This window comes from Ursus maritimus, unplaced genomic scaffold (genome assembly GCF_017311325.1).
Source record: "Ursus maritimus isolate PB19 unplaced genomic scaffold, ASM1731132v1 scaffold_11, whole genome shotgun sequence".
Lineage (NCBI taxonomy): Eukaryota > Metazoa > Chordata > Mammalia > Carnivora > Ursidae > Ursus > Ursus maritimus.
Window position 1 is genome coordinate 65,222,193 of NW_024423453.1, and position 25,528 is coordinate 65,247,720.

At 50.7% G+C, this 25,528-nt stretch overlaps 1 protein-coding gene across 2 annotated transcripts in view; it reads left to right on the forward strand.

Moving 5' to 3' along the window:
• The first annotated feature begins 403 nt into the window (after positions 1 to 403).
• SCARA5 (scavenger receptor class A member 5) overlaps positions 404 to 25,528 on the forward strand; it is a 117,018-nt gene continuing 91,893 nt past the window's right edge. For both annotated transcript variants that reach the window (XM_040626472.1, XM_008705104.2), the window contains exons 1-2: positions 404 to 746; positions 4,856 to 4,973. In XM_040626472.1, coding sequence (XP_040482406.1) covers positions 4,862 to 4,973 — 112 coding nt within the window. In that variant the 5' untranslated portion in view covers positions 404 to 746; positions 4,856 to 4,861. The remainder of the gene's footprint in view (positions 747 to 4,855; positions 4,974 to 25,528) is intronic.

Sequence of the window (25,528 nt, forward strand, 5' to 3'; positions counted from 1 at the left end):
TGGCCAGTCTGTGTCCTTTGGGGGTGGCTGTGACTTCAGAAAAACACGTAAATCAGTTCTAAGTCAAGTTGGGTGGATGAATTGAGCAACGCAAATTTGGTCCTATAGACAAGTTTATTCTAAGACTGGTTGCTTGTGTGGCTCCTGAGCCAGGTCTAGCTGCCACTCCTGTAGACGCTTTCCAAAAATCCTTTGGCGTGGGGTTTTAGATGAGGTGTGTGGAGTCCCCAGACGAGCTGACTTGGCTCTGGACTGGATCGGGAGAACGGCGGGGCTGTAATGCTAAGATTGGCCACCAGAGGGGGCATGTGTTCCAGACCCCACGGGAGCTTCCGCGATTGCTCCAAGAACTTTGTATTTATAAAGACTGGCCGCCAGAGCAGCTGCAGTTCACATCTCAGTATCTAGCAGAGCCGCTGGTGCCTCCACAGAACATCTCCCGAGCGCTGCCTGTGGCTGACTGAGGCGAGGCACCAACCCAGGGACTCCCCAGCCACAGGCCTGAGTCAGGCCTAAGGCTGAGTCTTTGCCTCCTGGAGAAGTGCCCCCCGAGAGGAGTCACTGAGCACGGAGCACCGGGGCAGCCTCCTTCTATGACTCCGTCTGGCTTTGGCTGGCTGTGGGGACGCGCCACGCGGGGCTGCCTGGGTCTCAGTGTGGTGACAGCGGCCAGCTCTTCGGTCACCATGGCGAACCCCGGGAACTGAGGGGACAGGCGCTTCTGCAGCCTCGGCGGGGGCGCTCAGGTGAGTCTTGGCCCTAACTCTGTCCTAGCACCTGAGCGCAGTGTCCCAGAGCAGCTGCCCCCGGGTGTGGGGACCCGGATGTGGCCGCTGGAGCAGGGCGCTGCGTCCGGGCATCTCGGGATGCGGAGTCTGGAGGTGCAGCGCCAGGTGGGAAGGTTCTGGCTGTGGGGACCACGGGGGCCTCATCCAGCTGCTGTGAGCCTGCATTTGGGGAAGCTGTTGCCTTAGTTGCAACTCTGCCAGGCTCGTGCCGCAGCTCGGGAGCCTATGCCGGGAGCCGACGGTGCAGGTGACTGTCCCTCTCTATGTGTGAAGTGTGTGTACATGGCGCGTGCCACTGGTGGGATGTGTGAAGGGAGAGCTTAACATTCGCCCCTTTTCCAGCTTCGGGTTATGATTTAGGTTAACTAAGTACCGTTAGAGGAGAGGGCCGTATTCATGGGGATTTTTACTTGGTTTCAATGAGTTTAAAGGTATGCCATTCAAAGAGAAGATGCGAGCCCTGCAGAGTTAGATGCTGGAACCCAGACATGCTGTCTTTGCACAAGTGAGGCTCATGCCACCTTCAGCAGGAAGAATCGATCGAGTCCTTCTGCTGCCCAGAGTGACTTGCGAGTAAGGGTCCAGATTTCGCTCTGATCTGTATTCACGATAGCTTTTTTGCAAAGGGAATCCCAAAAAGCACTGTGGCCTGACTGGCAGGAGGGAAGCCTCAGGAACCTAGAGACCGCGCCTCTCCTCCCTCGCCTAACTGCTTGGCAGGATCAGAAGATGCTGGGGGGGGGGGGGAGGGGGAAGGGGCTGTTTCTCTCCTGACTCGCAGCACCAGCTCGCTGTGTACCCTTGCTTCCCTGTGCACCATTCCACCGGAGGCTGGAAATAACTGGGCAGCTGGCAGATGTGCTTCTCCCCTTCAGAGAGGTGATGACCTGAGGCTGAACGAGCTCAGCGGATTGGGCCAGGTTCCCGAGTAGAAGTGGCTCCAGGACAGGACCCCGTGTCCTCTGAGCTCCCCACCCCGCGCAGGCCTGCCTGGAGCTGCCTTGGGTGGAGCTACGGATGTCTGAGGGCTTTAGCCCTAAAATGTAGCATCCAGACATCCCTAAGAGGCCAGTAAGATGTCCCATCCCTGGGGGAGCAAGGCCCCATTCTTTGACTAGACACACAAAAGTCCAGTCTCCTCGAACTTTCTCCATATGTCACTTTGGCGTCCACACCCTGCTCATGTTTCCACAGTCCTCGTCCCCTCCCTTCCAGCTCCCAGAGCCTCTCCTTGGCCCCAGGGCCCCTCTTCACTGACCCTCTTCACTGCTGGGTTTGGGACCCTAAGGGTGGCTCCTGAGAGGGACTGAAACAGGCTTTCCGGACGAAGCAGCCTTGTGGCTGGGTCAGTGCCCTGGGTGGGACGCCTTTCCCTGGTGCCTCACCCTTGCCTGACATCATTGACTCTTGCCTCTTGGGGCCGAGACTGGCTTATCTTTAAAGTGGGAACGACACACTGATGCTACCTGCCCCCCTCACAGTGGCCCTGGGAGGGCAGAGAGATCCCGGATGGCGAATGGTCTGTACCTCCTGGGGCATGGGCACACGCAAGGGGTGCATATCCCCTTCTTTATCACCACGCTTGGCAATGAGTTTGCACCTTGCCTGAGAGCATGAACTTGGCCCCAAAGGCTGTAAGGCCAGTGATCGAAGGGTTCAAATTCCTGCCCCTCATTTCCAAAGAAAGAAAAATAGCTCAAAATAAAACCTAGGGCAGACAGAACATTCTTAGGTTTCTTTCCCAAGTAACAAACATGAGCAGAGCTGGCTGAGCACTTCCAATCTCATCTCACTCACATCTGGCCTCTGCTCCGCCCCGGCCTCTCTACTCAACAGACTCCCCAGGCTCCTGCTCCACCAGCCCAGGGGTGGGGAGGGGGTAGAGGAGGGGCCGCCCTATAGACACATTCCAGATAACAAGCCTTGCATTCCAGCTCTAGTCCAGGAGCTGATCCGCAGAGGGGAAGGTGGAAATGAAGATGGGGCTAACCTGGCCCAAGCTCATGGCCACACCCCCACCGCCAGCATGGCAGCACCCCATCGAGGTCTGCGTGACCTCTGGGCAGCAGCGCCTGTTGCCTTTGGCAGAGAGAGGATTATCGCTTGCAGAAGAGACACTGACCTCCTGCTTTGCAGCTCCCCAGGATGGAGGCCAGAGGGAGGGGTGCTGCACTTAGTGCTTGTGAAACAAGGGAGGGTCCCCTGCAGCTTAGCAGCCGTGGAGCTGCTCAGGAGGCCCCACCTAGAGGCTCATAGTGGGTGGAGGACTTGGACGGAGCATGGGTGTTGGGAGGGTAGCAAACCGGACATAACCGCAGCACAGAGAAGCTGGGTGGGAGCGGTTTGTGGGCTCCCGGGAACCCCTGGGGCAGGGAGGGGAGATCCTGGCAGAGCTGTGGGCTCCTGCTGGCCCCCCTCTCGCGCAGGCTGGAAGAAAGGCCCGCAGAGGCTGTGATCACCCTGCCCGTGCAAGCATGCATGTGTGTGTGTGCACATGTGCGCACCTGTGTGCATGGCATGTGGCGTCTCATTACTTGAAGTGACAAGAGCAAGAAGCCCCTGTCCGTCCTTCCTGGGCCATCGGAAGGACAGTTGTATGGCAACTGGCCGTTCCTACCTCTTCTCAGCCCTGAAGTCAAAAGTCTCTGGAGACAAAGGTCAAGCCATGAAAATAAAGGGTTTAGGTTTTGCTCTGCCTGCCGGAGCGGTTCAGCCAGGCTCCTCCTTCATTATCCCTATTTACTGCCACAGTGCCGATGGCTCCTTTCCTTCTGCCTCCGAAGAGGAACTGATTGCCTTCAGGCAGCAGGCATTGTGCCCCCCCATCCCATGCCACCTGCCAGGACCCTGTCATTCCCTCCCAGGTGGTAGACCCCTAGCTGGGCTCTCTGGGCCTCAGAGTCGAGTTCGCTCCACACTGGGCCTGGGACCCATCCATCCTCCCAGGGGCTTTTATCTTCCAAAGAATTTGCTCTTTAAAAGTGGATTTTTGGTTCAATAACCAGATAGTCCAAGAGCATCAGGACCGAAGGTGAAGCTAAACTTATGGCTGGAACGGAGCTGAAATTAGAAAGTAATTTGTCAAATCACCAAGCATATATGAAAGAAAGAGAATAGCGAGTGTTTTATGTAAATAAACACTTTGTAATTTGGCTCAAAATGTAGGTTTTTCTTGTTACACAAAGAATGCAAACACGTTGTAGAAAACCCAGAATATCCAGCAAATAAAAATAAGCACAAAATCCCCACAATCCCCACCAGAGTCTTCTGATACAGAGCAACCCAGAACATCTCCAAATGGAACCTTATTTGTCACGGACTCGGGACACGTGTATATATTACAAAACGGGATAGTGTTGTACACACTTACGGAAATGGTGCTGGTTTACCTCAAATAGCATGCCGTTTTCCCGTGTCACTGGGTACATTCCTGGAGCGCCATGGGGCAGATCCAGAGCCCCAGCGATCCGGCTTCAGGAGGCCATGCAGACACAGACACTGGCCCCTCCCCTAGTCTCAGGCTGCCCAGGTCTTAGTGTCGGGGGACCCCACCAAGGCCACGGGTCCAGATGAATCCCTGCTGTGGTCCCACTGCACCCAGCCCCTATGGAACATGCCAGCCCGGTCAGCACATTTCCAACATGGGGCAGGAGCCCAAGTCTCTCTAATGTGCCCAAAACTCTAGAGGCTGGGAAGTCACTCCATTGGGGTCAGGAGGGTCAGGTCCTCCAGGCTCCACCAAGCATGGCCCTCAGGGCCCCTCTGGCTCCGGCTCTGGCCCTAACCAAGGGCTGTTAAGACAAATGGATGGGTCCCGTGATCAGAAGGGTCCAAAGGGCCTCGGCCTTCCCAAGAGCCGAGGAAGTTGGGCGGGGACTCGGGATCCCGAGGACGTAGTGGACAGCACCTGTTGATGAGAGGCGGCTGGTGTTCAGGCTCCGGGCTGTGGGGATGGGCGCCTTGTTCCGTGCATTCATTTCTGTGTCCGCCTATAGCTTATTGTCTCTTTCCCCTGCCTCCCTCCTCCCTCTCCTCTCCCCTCGCCATCCTTCCTGCTGCTGCTGCAGGTCAGAATGGAGAACAAGGCCATGTACCTGCACACAGTGAGCGACCGGGACACCAGCTCCGTCTTTGAGGAGCCCTTTGATGGCAGGAGCCTGTCCAAGCTGAACCTGTGTGAGGATGGTGAGTGCCTCTGGCTTCGTCTTGCACTGCAGGACCAGCCCTGTCTCCCTATCCAACCTTGGGCATTGCCCCAGGGCAGTGGTGACCGCCCCTCTAACACTTATATGCAGCTTCATCCTTTGAAAGGTCTTTGAATTCACACATCCTTACAAATCTGTGTGACCTGCAAGATGTGTCTCCATTTCACAGATGAGCTGGTGGAGGCTGAGAACGCATTAGGATCATAGAGCTCGTCAGTCCCAGAGGCGTTCCAGCACTGAGTCTCCTGACTCCTGGGGCAGGCTTTTTGCCTCTTTGCCTTCCTCTCCTCTGGGTAAGTCAGGCTGGGGTCAGGCAAAGGCGTGTGAGCCAGTGAGCCCAGACCTTCTCAGATGAGGCACCCCCGAGCCATTTCTCAAAGCATTTGTGAGGAGAGAGCATACCTCATCAAGGTGCTCCTCCTCCCCCTGGCTCAGAGGCCCCAGATCATGCCATGGGAAGGAGTTCCTCATCCCGGTGACCCAGATGGCCTGCGTCCTTGGGAACTGGTCATTTGCTAAAACTGAAAATTCAACTGATGCTTCCTCCAAAGGAGCCCAAAGCACCTTGCCAACAGACTGAATCCTGTGTATCCAGCACAGAGCTTGACCCTTAGTAGGTGCTTAATAAATGCTTGCTACATGAATGAGCACACTCCTTTTTGCAGTGAGCTTAGGGGAGGAGAGCATTGTCCCCACTTTAAAGCTGAATAGAATGAAGTTTGCAGAAGAGTCTCATAAAGACTTATGGCCAATTAGGCAGAGACAGGCTATGATAGAGTTCTCCGGAGAAACAGAACCAGAGCGATATATACGTATGTAAAAGATTTATTACGAGGAATTGGCTTACAGGATAATGGAGGCTGAGGAGTTCTACAATCTGCAGCTTCAGGCTGGAGACCCATGAAAGTGGGTGGTGGAATTCGATCTAAGTCAGAAGGCCCAAGAACAAGAGGAGCTGACGGTGGAAACCGCAGTTTGAGGGCTGGAGAAGATGAGAGGCTATGTCCCAGCTCTGTGGGCAGGCAGGAAGCAAAAAGCAAATTCCTTTGCCTTTTGCTCTACTCAGGCCCTCAACTGATTGGACGAGACCCACTCCCACCGGGGAGGGCAATCTGCTCTATTGAGTCCCCAATTCAAATGCTGATCTCATCTGGAAACACCCAGAAATGATGTTTCCCCTGACACCCATGACCGGTCAAGTTGACAGAAATTAACCACCATGCAGGCCTTCATTCAAGGCTCTTTCAAACACCATATTTTCCCTCCACTCTGCTAGCTGCCTTTGTCTCAAAATTACTCAAAGAGCGAAATGCCTCCCCATCCGGCTCTAACCATGTCTCTCCTCCCACAAGGTGCTGAGTGCTGGAAGGAATGTTGGGTAGCTCAGAGATGTAGGGGTCAGGGACAGTCTCAGCAGGGAGAGGAGACAAGATCTGGGCTCCTGACCGATAAGCCCCCACCAGCTGCCCTAGTAAACTGCCCACCATTGTAGCTCTTCCTCTGAATTCCATTCAACAAACATATTTTGAGGCTCTTCAGTGTGTCAAGCTCTGGGTGGGGGGTCAAGGATGTTCCAAAGAGAAATCGAACCATCCTTGTCCTGAAAGGGCTATGATCTCAGTGGAAGGGACTGGCCTGGGGACAACGACCCATAACATAAAGTGGGCAAAAATACGTGCGAGCATGGTAGTCCCCCCTTATCTGTGGTTTCGCTTTCCACGGTCTGTTCTCTGCACTGAACTGTGGTCTGGAAGCAGATGATCCTGCTTCTGACCTATTATCAGAAGGCCAGTCTCAGCCTTGTGTCACTCACCTCAGCTCCTCTCATCACACAGCCATTTGATCTCACGTCACCAGAAGATGGGTGAGCATGGTGCAATACGATATTTTGAGGGAGAGAGAGAGACACCACATTCACATAACTTTTATTACAGCATATTGTTATGAATGTTCTCTTTGTTATTATTGTTGTTAATCTCCTGCTATGCCTGATCTATAAATAAACTTTATCACAGTGTGTGTATATAGGGAAGAACACAGTACATATAGGGTTTGTGCTCTCCGTGGTTTCAGGCATCCACTGGGGGTCTTGGAAGTATCCCCCATGGATAAGGGGGGGGACTACTGTACTGGAGTTAGGAGAAGCCATTCCAGAAAAGGCTTTAAAGACTGAACACAATTTTGTAAGAGAAGAGGAGGGTGGGGAAAGGTGTCATCAGCTGTGTCACACCAAGCCGGGCCAGTGCTTCTGTCAGGTTACTGGCACCTGGGAGGGCTGGGTCACTGGCCAGTGCTCAGCACTCCACCGTCAGCAGAGGCCAACTTGGCTTTCGCACAACTGATCCCGCCTTCTCCCTATCAGCCCCTCAGGAGAGGACTGGCTTGGCAAGAAAGAACTGGGGTACAGCATGGTGGGGGAGCCTGGAGGAGCACCAGGGCCAGCCTGGGGTGCAAGTTGGGGCAGGGCAGGGACCCCAGGGCAGGGAGAGGCCAAGGGTGCGAAGTGTCACTAGGCCTCATACCCCTTCCATCATCTTGCTGTCTCTTTTTCTGAACCCCAGATTTAAAAAGAACATTTGAACCAGAGGGACTGAAAATAACAGTAATCTCAGCCACTGTGCTTTCTAGGCCCCCGGTGGGGAGGAGAGCTGATCAGAGGACAGTTTTAGAGCCCTGCCAGGAAGAGTCCTCAGGGGTCCCCTGAGGCCTGGCACCCCTGAAGTGGGCACAAGTTGGAAGATGTGAGGTGGAGGCTGACTCACTCCTCCAGGGCCTTGTGACCGGACTGGGTCACATCCCTCTCTGGGCCTCAATGTCTTCCTCTACCAAATGGGGGCATGGTAGAGGGGAGGTCTCTGTGAGGTTCTGTCCAGTTCTAGAATTCTGTGCATTGAAACAGACCTGGTCATTGCATTCGGGGTGTGGTCCTTTGAAAAGCTAAGTTGGAACGTGGTGCTGCCCTGAGCAAAGCCCACAAAGCATCCCGTCTCAAGGAGAATAAAAACCCAGGTGCTGACAGTGGCCAAGGAGGCTGCTGACATTCACCTTGACCCTGCTGGCATACTCACCTGGGGCCTCTGCTCCCCAGAAGGTTGCTCTTCCACCTCTTCCAGTCTTTGCTCAAATATCACCTTCCCCATTAGGCTTCCTGTCCCCTTGCACTCACGGCCCCTTTCCTTGTTTCTCTTTTTCCTGTATGCCATAGTTCTGTTTCCCCTAAGGCACTATGTAATTCTTATTTATTATGTTTATCATTTACTGTCTGTTCCTTGAGGGAGGAATATAGACTTGACAAGGGCAGGCACCTCTGTTTTGTTCAATGGTGTCTCTTAAGCCTGGCACATAGTAGGTGCTCACTAATTATTTATTGGATGAATGAATGAATGAATGAATGAACGAACATTGGGTCCTTGAAATCTAAAGGTGGCAAAACAAATATATTCTAAGCCTGATCTCTAAATTGTGTGGTCTTCCCCACTCTTGAATGATCTGGCCTCCAGGCATGGGCGCGGGGATGGCATGAGGACCCCAGAGACACCAGAGTGTTGAGATGAAATCAGCCACCTAAGCTTGTGGGTTTCTGGTTTGACTTTTTCCCCCTTCCCTTTCATTTCTAAGAGGAAATCGGTGAGCTCTGACTTGGGGAAATTCAAGCCAGATTTGATCTGTTTCCCCAAGATTTCGTTCTTTGATCCTCATCTCTGGAGAGTGTAACTGGAGAGGGAGAGGAAGGGCTGTGGGGGGGAGGAGGCTGTTAGGAAAGCACAGGGTGGACAGAGATGGGGAAAGGGAGGGAGGCCCGAGCCGCCCCATGGGCCCTGAGTAGATTTAAACAGCAATGTCTGGTAGGCCTTGCTCCAGGATTTTCCCCTTGAAGGAAAGGAGATGGGGAGGAGGGGCGGTGCTACTCTTGGCTCTGGGGTTATTAGGATCTGGGGAAGCGAAGTCGCAGAAATGCAGCCCGGATATTAAGGTGTGACTCAGACTTGAATGCAGGCGGGACTTGAAAGACATTAGGGCATAAACTGTTATTTCAGAGGTGATGCACTGAGAATCCCCCTCCTCTCCTATCCCTCCCCCACCCCCCTGTCCTTTCCTAACTTGTCTTCTCTTTCCCTCCCACCCTGTCTTTATCTCTCCCCCTCTTTCCCTGTAGCAGGTAGGAAGGGAGGGGGAGGGGCCCTCCATAAGAGGCCATCTCACCCAGTTCCTGCACGGTGCATCCCCACAGCCTTCAAGGTGCACGCCCACACCCCTTGCTCCCCACGTCTTGGGACCTCTACCCCTCTGCACCCCTTCTTGGGCCTTGTCTCAGGACCCTGCCTCCTCCCTTGGGTCTGAGCTGTCGGCATCCCCAACGGAGCCCCCCAGTTGATGGGCAGGCCCCAAGAGCAGGGCGGCCTCCCCTCTGTGCCACCAAGGGGAATAGCTTCGGTTCCACCTGTCTTGCTAGAATTGCATGGAAGGGCTGATGGCAGAAGGTGACCTCCAAGGTCCTGGAGCCCAGCCTCCTGTGACCTCCATGACCGCTTCTACCTCCGTTTGAACAGAAACCCAAATGGGGGCCAGCTGGACCTGCTTGCCCCTCTCCCCCCCTTCCCTTCCTCTTCCCCTCTGCTCTCACCTTCCGTGGTGCGGCCTTTCTTTTCCTGCCTGCGTAGCTGTAGGCCTCTTCATCTGGCGCCAGGAGGTGAAGGCGGAGGGCGGGGTGGGGGTGGTGTTTGGCTGGGGCTGGCTCCTCCGCGGCCCTTCCTGAGGGCCAGAGAGAGGTGTTAGTGTCAGAAAAATACTGTAGTCATGCTCACCCCGCGGCCTCAGGCACTCCACCACGCTCGCGGCGTCATCCTGCGGCCGCAAATGGGAGGCTCGCGGAGGTAATGAGTTACACATGCTCCTGGCTGCGCCGGGACGCCTGTAGCCAGGCTGCTGGCTGAGTGTAGGGCCTGAGCCCCCCGTTCCGGCGTTCCTTCCCCATAAAATTAAATTATTCTCCTCGGGGAACCCCCTCATCTGCCTTCTCATCAATCAGATCGCCCTGGTTCATCTTGGCGCAGCTCAGGGCTGCCGGGAAGCATACCAAGGGCAGGGGTGGGTTTCCTGGGCGGGTGTGGCTGGGGCCTCCCCGAGGGTCACCGCCCTCTACAGGTTGGAGAATCAGGCACTGGAGCAGGAGGAGAGCCGAGGTATTAACTGGTGCGGCGCCGCGGTGCTCTCGGGGTTGTGCCCCAAAGCACAGAGCAAAGCGCTGCTCCATCCGTCTGTGGTCATTGGGTGGCCAGGCTGGGTCTGGGTCCTGGGTCTCTCTTGGCCAATGGGCTGTCCCTCTGTAAGATGGGGAACAGCCTGGGGAGGTGACAAGAGTCTGGACATTGCAGTTTGGCGGGTCTGGGCTCCGCGCAAGGGTGTCTTGTATTTGAGCCCCCCTCCCCCATTCCCACAGGCCACCATTCACCCTGCTCTCTGCCTCGCTGGTTTGGCCATGGGGTGGGGGAGGGGGGCAGCCCTGGCAGGAGGTGGAAGGTTGGAAGACCGGGAGGGTGGAGTATTTATTCCCCCCAGGTCCTGCCTTAACGGGACATCTTCGGCTGCCTGTGTCCTTCCACCCAAGGTCACAGCCCCTTATAAGCCACCCTTTCCCCAGGGTTTTCTCCTTACAGGTTCTAGCAGTTGTTCCCCTCCTTGACCCCAGGGGCTGAGGTGGTTGCATCCAGATGGCACCACTCTAGCCTTCGTGGGCATTTCACACCCTGGCTGCACTTTGCATATATTTCTTGATTAAATCCTACAAAGTGTTGTATTTTGACTTGGCCACCGGTTTCACTGGGGCCTTGACTTTCTAATCCTCAGTGTCCCCATCTGCAAAATGGGAATAATGTTACCTCACAGGAGCCCTGGTAGAATCGGGTGACGTAACCCAGGTAAAGCACCTTGTGCACAGTACAGTCTAGATACACACTTCACATCCCTGCCCTTTGCGGAGTCCCTTAGAAATCCTGGGGGAGCGAGGAAGAAGGAGAGCGAGAGGGGACGGGATCAGGAGCAACTGCAGTCCCCCCACGGTCTCCCAGGAAACACCCACATCACTTCTCAGGGTATCTTAAGGCTGGTTCTTACCTTCTGCTGAAGAAAGCAGAGTTTTGGTTAGTGGGCTCCCTCATGAAGCCTAGATTTTCAGGGAAATCAAACCAAGTCTTTTAGTCCTGGTCCCCAGCTAGATGAATCTGTAAGGAATGTTCTAGATCCCGAGGGCTGCTAGTTCTGGGGCATATGTGAGTCTGTCCATTCCCCACCCTGATCAGAGGCAGTAGGCTCCCAAGGGCCTTCCTGTGGTGTGCCACCAGAAGCGTCAAGGGATGAGTTCATTGTCTCTCGGTGAAGGCTAGTGTCTCATGGAGGGAAGAGTGAGAGGCACCCAGATGCCCCAAGGGCTCCTTCCGACATGAGCCTCTGCTCCCTTCCTTCACGCAAGCCCCCAGCCCCTCACCACAGCACATTTCATGTGGCATTACTCTAGGGAGTGAGGGCAGTGAAGATGGCTCTGAGGTCAATGGCATGGACCTGACCCCTGGCCCCTCACACTCTGGAGCGGGGCCGCTGGGAGGAGGTCTGCGGTGACAGCAGCACCATTGGTGGGAAGGGAGTGGAGGGGTGCTGAGTCAGGGCATGGCTATTCCTCATCACATCACCCACTTCTTCCCACCCAGGGACCCTGCTCAGGTGGTTCTTGACCTTTATTCCTTTGTTCATTCATTCATGCATTTATTCATTCATTTTTTCATCCTCATCTTTCAATAAGAAGGTGCGTTGCAGGCCGTCTACAGGGGCTTTGAACTGACTACATACAGGGAGAGGGGCCAGGAGGCATGAGACATGGCCCTGCCCTCTGTCATTTCACTGTCACTGTGGTTAGTGTGTCCCCTGCTCTTCCCCCTGCCCTCCCCATGGTAGACCAGCACGACATTGGTCCACATGCAAAGTTCATTTACCTAGAAGTGATCCGGTGGGAAAGACATTCAGAGCACATACAGCCTCGCTCGCCCCAGGTACCTTAGTCCAAACTTAACATCCTTCATGGCCTTGTCTTCTCCGTTGTGAGGATGGCATTGCATGGTGGTGAAACCACAGGCTCTGAGGCCAGATGGGCTGGATTCCAGCTCCAGCTCTGTTGTGTGCTGGCTGGGAAACCCTGAACCGGTTCTTAGCCTCGGCTTGCCCTCCTCTATACGATTGACTCAGGGCTATGGTAGGGCTACTTGAGTTACTCCACTTCCAGTCCCTGTAACAGTGCCTGATACATACTGAGCACTCCATCCAAGTTTGATCTTAGGAGAAGTATGGTTGCATCCCTCTGTTCTTCTGCTTCCACCCTGGGGCCTGCCCAAGGCACCCTACTTCCTCCACATTCTCAGTTCTCAGTCTCTAGGACGGTGAGCTTCATTCCTACCTTGTTCCCAAGTTTGTCTGGTGTTGATTCCTGGTGTCAGACAATAAGCAGCATGACAGCTGCCCTCTGAGTCTAGAGCCCCGGCTTCTGTCTGTCTCTTTCCCAGGCCTTTGGCCTGGGCTCCTTGGTCCTTGTCAGCCCCTCAGTTCACACTCAGCTGCAGCTGTGTGCACTTGAGTCCCTCTGGATGGCAAGCCCCTCGTGTGCAAATGCTGTCTGCCTTGGATTCATCTGAATATTCCCAACACCTAGCACTGTGTCTTGAACACGGCAGGCACGACGTTGAATGAATGCACACATTCTTGCTCACCAATACCGTAAGTACCAGGTAAAGGAATGCTTCAAGATGTGAGTTTAAGACAAAAGCAACTGTGACTTCATTCATGCAAAGATGACAGGTTTTATGGGGCTGCTGCTGTATGCAGAAATTAAAAGTCATGGTGCCTGCCCTCAAGGCACTTAAAGTCCCCTGAAGACACAGACAGGGAGACCAATCCTGCATTATAAGTTGATTCATGCTCTAATGGAATTGGGTGCAAAGTGTAGATAGAGGGGAGAAGAAGGAACCCTAAGTCTGCCCTGGGGAGGAAGGAAGGCATCCTGCAGGGATAGCCACTGCAGTGAAATATGGAAGGGCAGACAGCAGTGTGCCTGCTAGAAAGGGCAGAGAAGGGTTTCCCAGTCAAGGGAGGTAGCACAGAGCTCAGGCTGAGGACGGGTAGCGGTGGGAGGCCATGAATGTTCACTTTTGGAGCTCTGCTAGGCCAGGCACTGCTCTAAGCATTTGACAAGTCTGAGCTCATCTGATCCTTACATCAACTAGTGAGATGAGTCCCGTTATTATAGCCAAGTAATACATGAGGAAACCAAGGCTCAGAGACCTGCTAACTTGCCTGAGCTCACAGTTAGGAGGGATTGGTGTCTTTGTTCACTGGGGCTGCTAAGACACTACCCCAGACTGGGTGGCCTCGAAACAACAGACATTTGTTTCTCACAGTTCTAGAGGTGAGAAGGCCAAGTTCAAGGCACAGGCAGATTCCGTGTCTGGTGAAGACTCTCTTAGATGGGCTCTTCATAGATGGCCATCTTCTTACTGTCCTCACATAGTGGAAGGGCAGAGGGAGCTCTCTGGGGTCTCTTCTATGACAGCACGGATCCCATTCATGACGTCTCTACCCTCATGACCTGATCACCTCCCCCAGGCCTTACCTCCAATTATCATCATGTTGGCTGCAGCATCTGAATTTGGGGGGATACAAACATTCAATACACAGTGATCGGAGTCAGGATTAACTGACTCTACAGCCCAGACTCTTAATTATATTGAAGCTAAAGCCAAGTCATGGAAGGTCTTCTGTCACATCCATAGGAGTTTGGGTGTCTAGAGGCAATGGGAAGCCAGCAAAGGGTTTCAAAGCAGTGAAAGGATGAGGTCTGATGTCCATTTTAAGACGGTCCCTCTAGCTGCAGTAGGACATTCGATTTTTCAGCAATTACCTCTCTGAGCCATTTCAGTGGAGTGGGAGAGAAGCCAAAGCGCAGTGATTATGTCTGTCTTGAAAGAGAGGGTGAACACCCCATGCAGACTCTGCTTTCGAGGATGGGAGGAAGCTAAGTGCAGTGGGTTCAGAACAGAACAGGAGGAAAAGAACTGGATGCAGTGGGTACCTGCGATTCTTCCAAGAAGTTCTGCTGTACAAGAGGACAGGGAAATGGAGGGGAATGGAGGTCAAGAAAGACTTTTATTTTAAGATGGAAGAAATAGTATGGTTTATGCTGATGGAGTGATACAGTGCAGAGGGAAACACTGGCTAAGTAGACGTGCTGGAATGACATCCTTGAGTAAGTATGAGAAGGAATCTGATGTGAGTCAGGGGAGTTGGCTCAGGCAAAAGCACAGATGGTTCGACTACAGTGACAAAAGGAAAAGCAAAGTGCTAGAGCCTGGACCCAGGTCAGTGGTTACAGTATGGAGGGAGTTTAAGGAAAGCTCGCTTCTCATTACTTCTGTTTTCTCAACTGGGAAAGCAAAAGTGAAGATAGAGGAGGAAGTGTGAGACGGGTGTCCAGGGATGAGTGTGTGGATGGCCTTGGAACAGGAGCAAGGCCCCTGGATCACATCAGGGCCCACTTGGGTCTAGTGGTCATGAGCTTAAAGTCAGCCCAGCAAGCATGGTGGCGTGGTTTTCCGTTTCCGCCTATGCTCAGCTATGTGGATGGGACTGCAGAGTCACAGAGTGAGCTCTAACCAGATTCAGTTTTGCCAAGTGTGAGGACGCCAGACAGGGGCAAGGGGATTGAGGGTGTGTCTAGCAGGTGAATAGCGCAAATCATGGAATTTAGGGTATGGGGAGGCAGTAGGGTCCAGGGTGCAGTCAGGGAGTGCCAGAGTCGAAGTTCTTGAGGGAGCCCCCCTCAGGAAGACAGGAGAGGTGGTAATAATGTGGGACATTTGAAATGGAGATTAATACAGAGTTTTGATTATTGATAAAACCAGTGGAAATGAAATGTGAGCCTCATATGCAATTTTAAACTTTCTAGTAGCCATACAAAAAGGTGGAGACACAGATGAAAGTAATTTAGATACAGTAATATATTTTATTTGCTCTAATATATCCAAAATATTATCATTTTGATATGTAATCACTATACAAAAGCGATTGAAGTATTTCTGTTTTTTTTTCCATGCTGAGCCTTCACGGTCCAGTGTGTATTTTGCATTTCAAGCCCAGCTCAGTCTGGCCCAGCCACATTTCAAGTGTGTCAGGGCGGAGGTTAAAATCAAGAGAGGAAAGGAGGTCAGGAGGAGTTTGAAATGGAGACAGAGAGAGCGAGAGTGAACGCAGAGAGGGGAAGGGTGAGCAGATGTCCCTTAGCAAAGAGAAGAAGAGTGCCGTTGTGATGTGAGAGTCTAAGATAGGGAGGGGAAACGAGAGAGAGAGAGAGAGAGAGAGAGAGAGAGAGAGAATATTCTGGAAATAGCAGTGAGGAGCAAAGAAAAACACCTACTGAACCCTTAGGCCAGTTGTATGAGAAGGGGAGGGAGAAAGCCACACTTGGGAAGACAAGGGAAACAGGTTTCAATTAGAACAAAAAGAAGAAAGTGAAAGAACTGTCCAGAGCAGAGGGTGACAAAATTAGAGATTTTTTTAGGTGACTGGCTGGGAGGTTCAGGGCTGCACTGTGGGAAGGTTTCAGTAACTGGGCAGGGAAATGGTCAAAGGAGGGTAACAAAGGCTGTTTGGGGATTTTCGTGGGTGATGGAAAGTCCTGAGGGTTCTGGGGCTTCTGTGGCGCTGCTGGAAGCCAGGACCCAGGGCTCGGTGAGACTCATCCTGCTGGTTTCAGGGCGAAACGGATGGTGAGGCGGTGTTTGTAGGAGGGGTCTTGCCGGCAGCACACACAGTCCTCGGGCAAACTCTCTGCCCGCCAGGGTGGTCTGTGGGCTGGGGTGGGGGCCTCGTCCTGCAGCATCAGGAGCTCTGGAGTTCATTTTAGCTCCTGTGGAGGCGAGGAAGCCAGGGGAGGCCGGGGAGGTGGCCGGGTGGTGAGAAGTGGTCATAGCGGAGTGATCATACGGTGGCCCCCCTTGGGTGAGCATGTGGCACAGGCAGGCTCTGTGCTCGGGGCCTCAGGATATTGTCTCCATTCAACCTCAGTCTATATTATTATCCCCAGTTTGTGGGTGAGAAGGTGAGGTCTTCGGTGAGGTCAATTTCCCAAGGTCACCCAGCCAGTCAGAGGCGGAGCCTAGATTCAAATACACGCCGGCTATTGGGTCCTTAAACCCCACCCCTCCATGCAGCTCATCCCATTCCCTCCTGCGCCAGGCCTTGGGGCCCCTGTAATATCCAGAGCCTTGCTGGTGGCAGTGAGGGCTAGGACTGTGGATTTTTAGAGCTTAAGGTTTCAGAGGTGGAGACATTCAGGGTGATGACGAAGCCAGGGTGGGGCCATGGGAATAAATGGCAGCGATGCAGGAAACAGATGGAATGCATTATTCCAGGAGGTGACACTGGCAGGAAACAGAGATAAATGCAGATAGGCTTGGATGAGAGCACAGGGACACGAACCTCAAGGCGGACCTCGGGTCGGAGAAGTGCCCTGCCCTCCCCAGCGCCCCTGCCCCCACTACCTCGTGGGCTTCTGGCCTGGAGTCTAAGCTCCATGTGCAGATTCCGCCATGGGGGTTGGAAGATATGAACACAGCTGTGAGGACGAGGCCCAGCCCTGCAGACGTGGTTGCTGATTAACAGAAGGCTCCCGAAGCTGACGGGGGCGTGTGACGGTCCCAGCCCCCGTGCCTTCCCACTTCTGCTTCCTGGCTTGGGATCCAGTCAAGTCAAGAAACCCAAGACGTTCCTAGTGCCCGCACAGAAGCCTTGTCTTTAGAAAGTCCTGTTAAGAGAGGAGGCTTCAAGGAGGGAGCTGGCTGCTGGCTTCTCCTGACACCTGGGTGTAGGTTAGTTTCTATCATCCAGCTGTCCCCTTGGGGCGCACAGGGAATCTAACTGGTGGAGGAGGGACTAGGAAGAGAGAACATACTAGAGACCCAAAGGGGGCAGAGGCAGCATCAGATCAGGAGGGGCAGACTGAAGAGAATTACTAAGGGCAAGGGAAACTGAGGACAAGCTTTCCCGATGACGGCCATACACCCCAGTTTGCTCCAACAGTCTGGGTTTATGCCCGCTCTTTCTGCATAGTGGTTAATAGAGCACAATTCGCTCTTAAAAAGTGTCTCTGTTTGAAGGTGATCTCATGGTTTGTCCACAAGTAAAAGTGAGCCTGACCTTGTCCTCCTTGCCCGGTGAGTTGTACTTGGCGTCTTGGTCCTCCAGTCCCGTTCGACCTCCGCATACTCTGCCAGGTGTGGGAATTCATTTCTTCCCTCCAGAATTACGATGACCCCACAGCCTTGACTTAAGAACACCTATTAAGATGTAAATGTAACGTCTTGGGGCGCCTGGGTGGCGCAGTCGTTGGGCGTCTGCCTTCGGCTCAGGGCATGATCCCAGCGTTCTGCGATCGAGCCCCACATCAGGCTCCTTTGCTGGGAGCCTGCTTCTTCCTCTCCCACTCCCCCTGCTTGTGTTCCCTCTCTTGCTGGCTGTCTCTCTCTGTCAAATAAATAAACAAAATCTTTAAAATCTTAAAAAAAAAGGGATGTAAATGTAACGTATGTAGCATTTCCAGGGTGTCCAGGGGGAGTTGGTTTTAACATGTCAGCTTATATTGGGGGTCCCTGAAGGGTGTTGACGGATAAAGATAAGAAGGGCGCTGTCTTGCCAGTGGATGGATGTGGCCGTGAGAAGGGCCCGCCTGCCTGCCTTGCAGATGCCCAGGGCCCCCTGTGGAACCTTTGGTTTGTTGAGCATGCCCTTTCCCTGCCCTCTGCCCATGGTCCTCCTGGTAAAGGAGTTCTGTTTTGTGGTCAGGAATAAGTAAAATCTTTTAAAAAAATAAAATAAAATGTAGGCTTTGTTATTATTCATGTCAGGGTAGGACTGCCATTGAAAAGATGGTTTGTGGGGCCTCGATGGGTCAGCTGCTTAAGCGTCCGGCTCTTGATTTCGGCTCAGGTCATGATCTCAGGATAGTGGCCTGGAGGGAGGAAGTGGTAAAGGAGGTAGTGGTCATATGGCAGTTGAGTGGGTGATCTGCAGATGAAAGTCTTGCTTGCAGGCGAGTTTCTTTATTTGGGCCATCCCTGGGAGGGGCAGTCTCCAGAGTCAGCAAGGCCCTAAGATGTTGATGTGTCAAACGTAGAAACTAGAAAATATGGTTATTAAAAAAGCCTACATAATGGTTTGAGCTACCCAGCAAGTCTGCATTTAGTTTATTAGTCTCATTTAACTACAAATAGCCAATAGATGTTAATTGAGCACGTGCTATATAGGCTAGGACCTGCGGGATACAGAAATGAATCAGAGACCCTGCTCTCCAAGAGCTGACCCTCTGTATTTTGGTTCATTGATTTATGGATACGATTCTGTTCACATTAGTACCTGTACCATAATTGGTCAGTTTCCCAACAAAGCTCTATGCATGATAACTGTTGCTGGTTCCAGGCCTTACCTGGTGACAAGGGTGAGTGGATCTGAGGTCCAACATCTTCACTCAGATCCACTGAACCCCCTTCTGGGGCTCAGCTAGCTCTGTTTTCCAGCAGAGGCCACAGAGGCTTCGGGGACACTTCCAGCTCAGTCCTGTACAGGTGGCCTTCCTCTTCTAAACCAGACACCCAGATGGCCCTCCCAGCTCAACTGGGGGAGTTGGGGGAATGAGACAGGGGGTGTTAAATGTATCCATTCCTGCCCTGAGGCTAGACCAATTCACCAGACTGAGGCGACCAGGCAGTGGGAGGGAGGTTCCACTAGTGACCTGGGAAGAGTAGTGACTTAAAACCTAACAGAGCTGAGCCCTGGCTCCCACGTTGCAAACACATCATCAGATGATTTATGTATGACAAGGGGCCAGGAGAAGAATTGGGAATCTTTTCAAGAGGGACCCAGAGCCACTCTGTAAGAAGAGTGTCTTTTGTGGCTGGAATTTAGGCAGAACCCTGAGCCTGCTGTTTGAGTGACTGCATTGACAACATTCCTTCCAATCCACGCACTGTCGTGCTAGGCAAGAGTGGGGGCATCTTCTACTGGCCCAGGACCCACTTCTGCTTCCTGGGGACTCCATGGCCCCTCCCTTCCTCCTGGGTCCCCGTGACCTACCAGCTCACCTTGACTGCCCTCATCTCCCCTCCCACCTGGCTTTCTCTCTCCATTCCTCAGCCCAACTGCAAAATAATATGCACCCCAGCCAGAGTCCCTTCCTCCTCCCACTTTCCTCCTGCTGAAAATAAGCACACAAGCCCTTAATTGTTTTCAAGAATCTTTATGCAGAGTGACTTGGGAAATAGATAGGGGCTGAGAAGAATAACAAATATTGCAGGGACATTGCAAAATTACAAGATAACTCTAGAAGTACCAGAAGAAACTGTCCTAGTTCATCAAAACATCTAAACAGAATTAGCTCTGGCCATCCTGCCTTCCACACGGCTCTCTTTCCTAGAAATAGACGTGAAAGTCTCAGACTCATCTGATCACGCAAAAGACCATGGTCACCTTTGCCTGCCACCCTCACTGGGTCATCTGCCTCAGGGACTCAGGTCTGTGGTTCCACCGGGCACAGGTGACTGGTGTTCACTGTACCGCAGCTGGTGGTTCAGGACCCTCCAGACTTAGGTCAGGTTCAAGTGCAGGTGCATGGCTGTCCCCCACAATATCTCTGCCTCACACCCTCTTCTTCCCTTCACCAAGGGAAAGTAAACAGTAGTGCCCATTAAAGCCAGAAAGGGATGGCAGCTTCAAAGACAGAGGTTATTTGGGGCTGCCTGTTACAATGAACAATGTGAGTGGTGAGTAACCAGAGTGAGGATGATGAAGTCAGCCTTGGGTGGTTTTTAACAAGATCCTTGGATGAGATGAGCCCCGAGGTCCCTCCCAGCAATCAACCCTTATTTCCACCTACTATTTATGAGCTGCGGGACCAAAGAGAACAAAAGGAAAATGACTAAGTGTTCGTTGTTGGTAAAACCGAAGCAGGTGACCATTGAATCACTTGCATCCTGTTTTTTATGTTGTTTAGAACCCGGTTCTTTGAAAAGAAGTAAATACTCATTTTTATCAATTTGTATTTTTTTTTAAATGGGAGGAAAATAATTCAAACCCATAACTCCCTGAATGCTCTAAACTTATGATTAAGACATTGAAAACTTATTTTTTTCGAGGAAAGGTTAAACTGATGATGGGGATAGCTCAGAATGTTTTCCCACGTCTCACAGTTAACAGGAGATGGAGGCAGGCTTTGAACCTACCCCTACAGAGCCCCAACCTCATGCTTTCCCCCCGGTGAGTGTGTGAGGAAATGGGGACCAGAGTTGCCAAGGCTCCCATCCTAGTGTGTCCCTGACACCAGGGACTGTCTCCTGAGGTGTTCTCGGCTCAGCTGTCTGGGGTTGAGTGGCTTAGAGATAACTTTTCCTTTTCTGTTCTTTAACTGTTGCTCCCATGCACCTCCCCACCCTCAGCAGATAGTACTTTAGCCAAAACTCTTTGAGGGGGGAGCGGGGGAAGGGGAGACTCTCATTCCCATGATCAAAAGGAACCCTTCACAATTTTAATCTGGGAATAATAAAGTTGTTTGAGAGGACCTCATTTGAATGTGTCTTATTAAAAAGAAATCAAAATTAAAAATCTAAACTAAGCTCTTATAATAGTAAGTCTTTTCGTTGATTTTCCAAGAATGTGTCTTCACATTCTCTTTTGATATGACAAATGCCTTACTCTAGAACTGTGTATCTCTGAGGCATGGGTGTGTGATCTCATCTAGAATCAGAATCAGAAGGTCCACGGGTGGGGCTTAGGCCCCAGGATGGCTAAGAAGTTCCATGCATGATTATACTTCTCAGCCAGGATTAGCGTCAGTTCAACCCTAATGAATTGCTCTCACAAATTTACCTATGTGGGCACTACGTGGCAATCTGACGTCATGGGTGAGCAAGGAAAGCCAAAATATTGTTTAATTTTAAGATCAAAATTTTGCTCAAAAATATGTTTTTACAGCCAACAGAAATGTATTGAGTATTCTCATAAGACAGGAACTTTGCAGCAAAAATGAATGCCTTACACGTGTCTTCATTTCTGCAAAGAACCGTATTGTGGTTCTGCTGTGTGCTGGTTGATGGGTAGAGAGCAGTCAATGAGATACACCTTGCCCCCAGAGGACTTTTTAGACAAGTTGGCAAACAGGTGTAAATAGACAATTGTGAATAATAAGGTTAGTGTAGCAATGTGTGCAAGGTTCTGACATCGTTCTTTCAGTGGCACCTAATCCCTAATGTTCTACCTTCTAGAGTATTCTTTTTTTAAAAAAGATTTATTTATGAGAGAGAGAGAGAGAAATAGTGCAAGCAAAGGGAGCGGCAGAGAAAGAGGGAGAGTCCTCAAGTCCTCAAGTCCTCTGACTGGGAGCCCAATGTGGGATTCAATCCCAGGACCCTGAGATCATGACCTGAGCCAAAATCAAGAGTCAACCGTTTAACCAACTGAGCCACCCAGGCCCCCCTAGAGTATTCTTAATCTTGAATGTCTAAAAAATTTGGGTTTTCTTCTCTATAAATGAAATCTCCTTCTGTATAAATGAAATCAAATTCGTCTTGCAGGTTGTCATATTGTGATTTAATTACTCTTACTGAAGTCAGCGTTCCTCAGAATGTGGCTATCTACAGTACAGTCATACTCAAAAGGACTTTAAATGATATACAGATGTAAGTTTGTTATTTTAATAGCTAGGGATTTGTTTTAATGTGGAATAGGAAGATACTAATTTTCCACTTACCATGATATGAAATTTCCTTCACAAATAAAAGTTCAAAAAAAAATGAGTGACGAATTAAATAATAGCCCGGAGATACTGGGCTGTGGCAGAATCGTGCAGGCAACATGCAGGCCGAATGTCTGCAGGTGGGGAAACCATCTCTGCTCCCAGATGATCAGGAAACCATAGGCCCCATGCTGAGATGCACAACATCTTCCAGCCTGGCACTCAGGGGCCCACTCGGCAAGTCACTTTGCATTTATTTTTTAGTCTCTATTTGTTTCCTTGGAGCCACTGGCCATGCCCTCTCCAAGCCCCCTTCTTTTGGCTTTCCCATCTCCTGCCAAGCCACCCTCACTTCTGGAGGCCACTGCAAGATGGAAAAACCTTTCGCTTGATTCCTCTAGATCTTGGAAGAGTTTTTTGTTTGTTTGTTTTGTGTGTGTGCCATTTTCTCCCTTGATCCGGTCTTGTGTGCGACCATGTCTGCAAACAACAGCTCTGTTTAATAACTAACAGCTTCGCCTGGTGCTTTGCTCATAACTGTTCTCACATGGAGGGAGAAATTTTTCTTCTTAAAGTCACAGTTTTTAAATTTGTAGTAGCTGTAAATCAGAAGACAACCCTGACGGGAAAGAAACTGGATTTTAGCTCATCTAGGAAGGCCTGTCCTTCTCAGCCCTGCTGAGTGGCTGCCTTCTTTGTGCAGACTCTGGGACCACGTCCCAACACAGAATGAAACACTGTCTCTGCCATGCAACACTGTACTCGTGCGGTCTCTCTATTCCATACCTGCTTCACTCACACCTGTGGAACGGATGCCTGTTGATCTGTCTTCCCCTCAGATGTAAGCATCTGAAGGGCTGCGGCCATTTTGACTTCTCATTCAACAAATATTTTAAATGCCTACTGCATGCCAGGCACAGGGCTAGGAACTGGGAAGGAGGAGGCAACCAGGCCTTCACTGTCTCTCCCTCGTGCAGCTTGTCGTCTTTGCCCTTTATACTGTCTATCCTAAGTGTATTAGTTATCTATTGCTGCATAACAAATTGCCCCAAAACTTAGCAGCTTAAAACAACAAAGATTTATCATCTTCCCGGTTTCTGAGGAAGCCATGGGTGTGCAGGGAAAGCCAAGATTTTGTCTACATTTTGAGATCAAAATTATATGTTTATGTATATATGTGTTTACATATAATATGATCTGGCAGGAATCTGGGAGTAACTCAGCTTGGTTCTGGCCCATGGGCTCTCACGAGACTGCTGGCAAGATCTTGGCCAGAGTGTGGTTATCTGAAGGCTTGATTTGATGGTGCATCTGCTCCCAGGCTCACTCACTTGGCTGTAGGCTGACAGTCTCAGTTCCTTATCATGTAGCTTCTTCATAGGGTGTTCATGACATAGCGCCGGCTTTCCCCTGAATGGGTGTTCCAGGAGAGGGAAAGTGAGTAAGGAGAAGCCACTGTGGCTTTTGTGTAATCTCAGAAGTGACACACTATCACTTCTATGGGTCACACCAACCGAATCCTGGTGGCGCAGTGCAGAAGGAGACTGCATAAGGGGGCAGGGATCATCGGGGGCCATCTTGAAGGCTGGCTACTACAGTAGGGCAATAGATAGTGCGTGGTCGATAAATGCTTGTGAAAGTTTTTACCCCGATAATCCATAAATCAGCACTACTTTTTTTTAAAAATAGACTTTATTTTTTAGAGTAGTTTTAGGTTTACAACAAAATTAAGCAGGAAGTACAGAGCATTCCCATATGCTCCCTGCCTCCACACATGCACAGGGTCCCTCAAGAGCAACATCCCCCACCAGCGTGGTACGTTTGTTAGAACCGATGAACTTACACTGACACATCACTAGCACCCAAAGTCCATAGTCGACCTTAGTGTTCACCCTTGGTGTTGTGTATTCAATGGGTTTAGACAAACAGACAATGATATGTATCCATCATTATAGTATAATATGGAGTAGTTTCACCACCCTAAAAATCCTGTGTGCTCCTCCTATTCACCCCTCCTCCCCTCTAACCCCTTCCTCTTCCAGAATGTGATGTTGATGCATACAGCCTGTGGCCTTTTCAGGTTGGCCTCTTTTACTTAGTAATATGCATGTAAGCATCCTCCATGTTTTGTCTTTTCTTTCCTTTCCTTTCCTTTCCTTTTTTTTCTTTTCTTTCTTTCTTTTTTTTTTTTAAACAAATTAGTGAGCATACTTTTTGCCTTGGTTTTACTGACTGTATCATTTTGGAGTGTTTTTAATCTTCCACTAAGCCTAAATAATTTGAATGGTTTACCCAGCTAACATGCTGCTGCCACATTAAATTAAAAAGTCAGTAAATATGTTTTTATTTATTTTTTATTTCATTTTATTTTATTTTTAAAAATTTTTTATTATGTTATGTTAGTCACCATACAGTACATCCTTAGTTTTTAATGTAGTGTTCCATGATTCATTGTTTGCATATAACACCCAGTGCTCCATATAATACGTGCCCTCCTTAATACCCATCACCGGCCTATCCCAATCCCCCACCCCCCTCCCCCTGAAGCCCTCAGTTTGTTTCCCAGAGTCCATAACAGAAGGGGGAATGAACCAGTAAATATGTTTTAAGCAGACTTAGTAACTTGTCTTTCTCCTAAATTGTCTTTTTTCCCTTACAATCACATTCTCTAGCTATCTTGCCAGGATCATTCATTTTCTGCTTGTCTAATGCATTTGTGGAAAACCTCTGTTTGAAATTCTTATATGTACTACCGAAGGCAGATTTTGTTTAATGTACAAAGTTGAGTCTTGCTAAAAAACAAAACAAACAACAACAACAAAACCCGCGAATCTCTCTAAGAAGAAGGGTTGTGTTGTGTGTTAGTTGAGGAAGGGACCTGTCACCAGTGGGTGCTGGCTGTTAAACAGAAGCCTCAGATAAAGGGGAAGGGAACTCTTCTTTCTTGATGGGAAAAAATAGGGCTGTATCATTGCAGTTTGCCCCAACAAAGGCCATGAAGGAAGAGCCCAAGACTGTCTGGGGATAAACATAAGGATAATGGCATTTCAGCATGGGCATCTTCTGATGCTTCATGGCAGTTAGGTGGCCCCTGTCATCGGCAGCAGCACTGTCATCATCTAAAGAGGAAGCAGGGCGTAGAGCAGGAGAGCCGGGACAACCGTCAGGATAACAAGAACTCATATTTGTGTAGTATCCCATGCTGTGCCTACCATTCTGACTCTCTAGGAAAACAGCCTTGTCTCTAGTCATTTGCAATCAGGGAGCTAGCAGCTCTCATGAGAACAACAGCAACAAAAGGTGAGACGCAATAAGAAGCCTTCAGATTCTATTGTGTAAAAGGGATAGAACATCGTAGAAAAGGAGACTTAGGGGAAATTGAAAAGATATACTCTGCTCAAGTCTTACTGGAAAAGCAGGTTAACTTTTCAAAATTTGCTAACAGTTAAGGGTTGATGAGAATGCTGTTTGACTTTGTGTGTCTTTGCTCCAAATTGTACCTGATGTTTTAAGGAAATATTACACAATAGTTCTACTTAGCTGTTTTAGCAGCAGTATTTTCAGTGAAATGGAGTAAATGAGTGGGAAAATGTTCTTCACTCAACACTACCTCTGGGGAGCCAGGACACCAACGTGGTCGCTCGTCCTCTCCCTCCCAGTAACCAAACCTCCTGAAGGCCCCAGAGGTGGTCACAGTACCTGAGAGGTAATGAGTT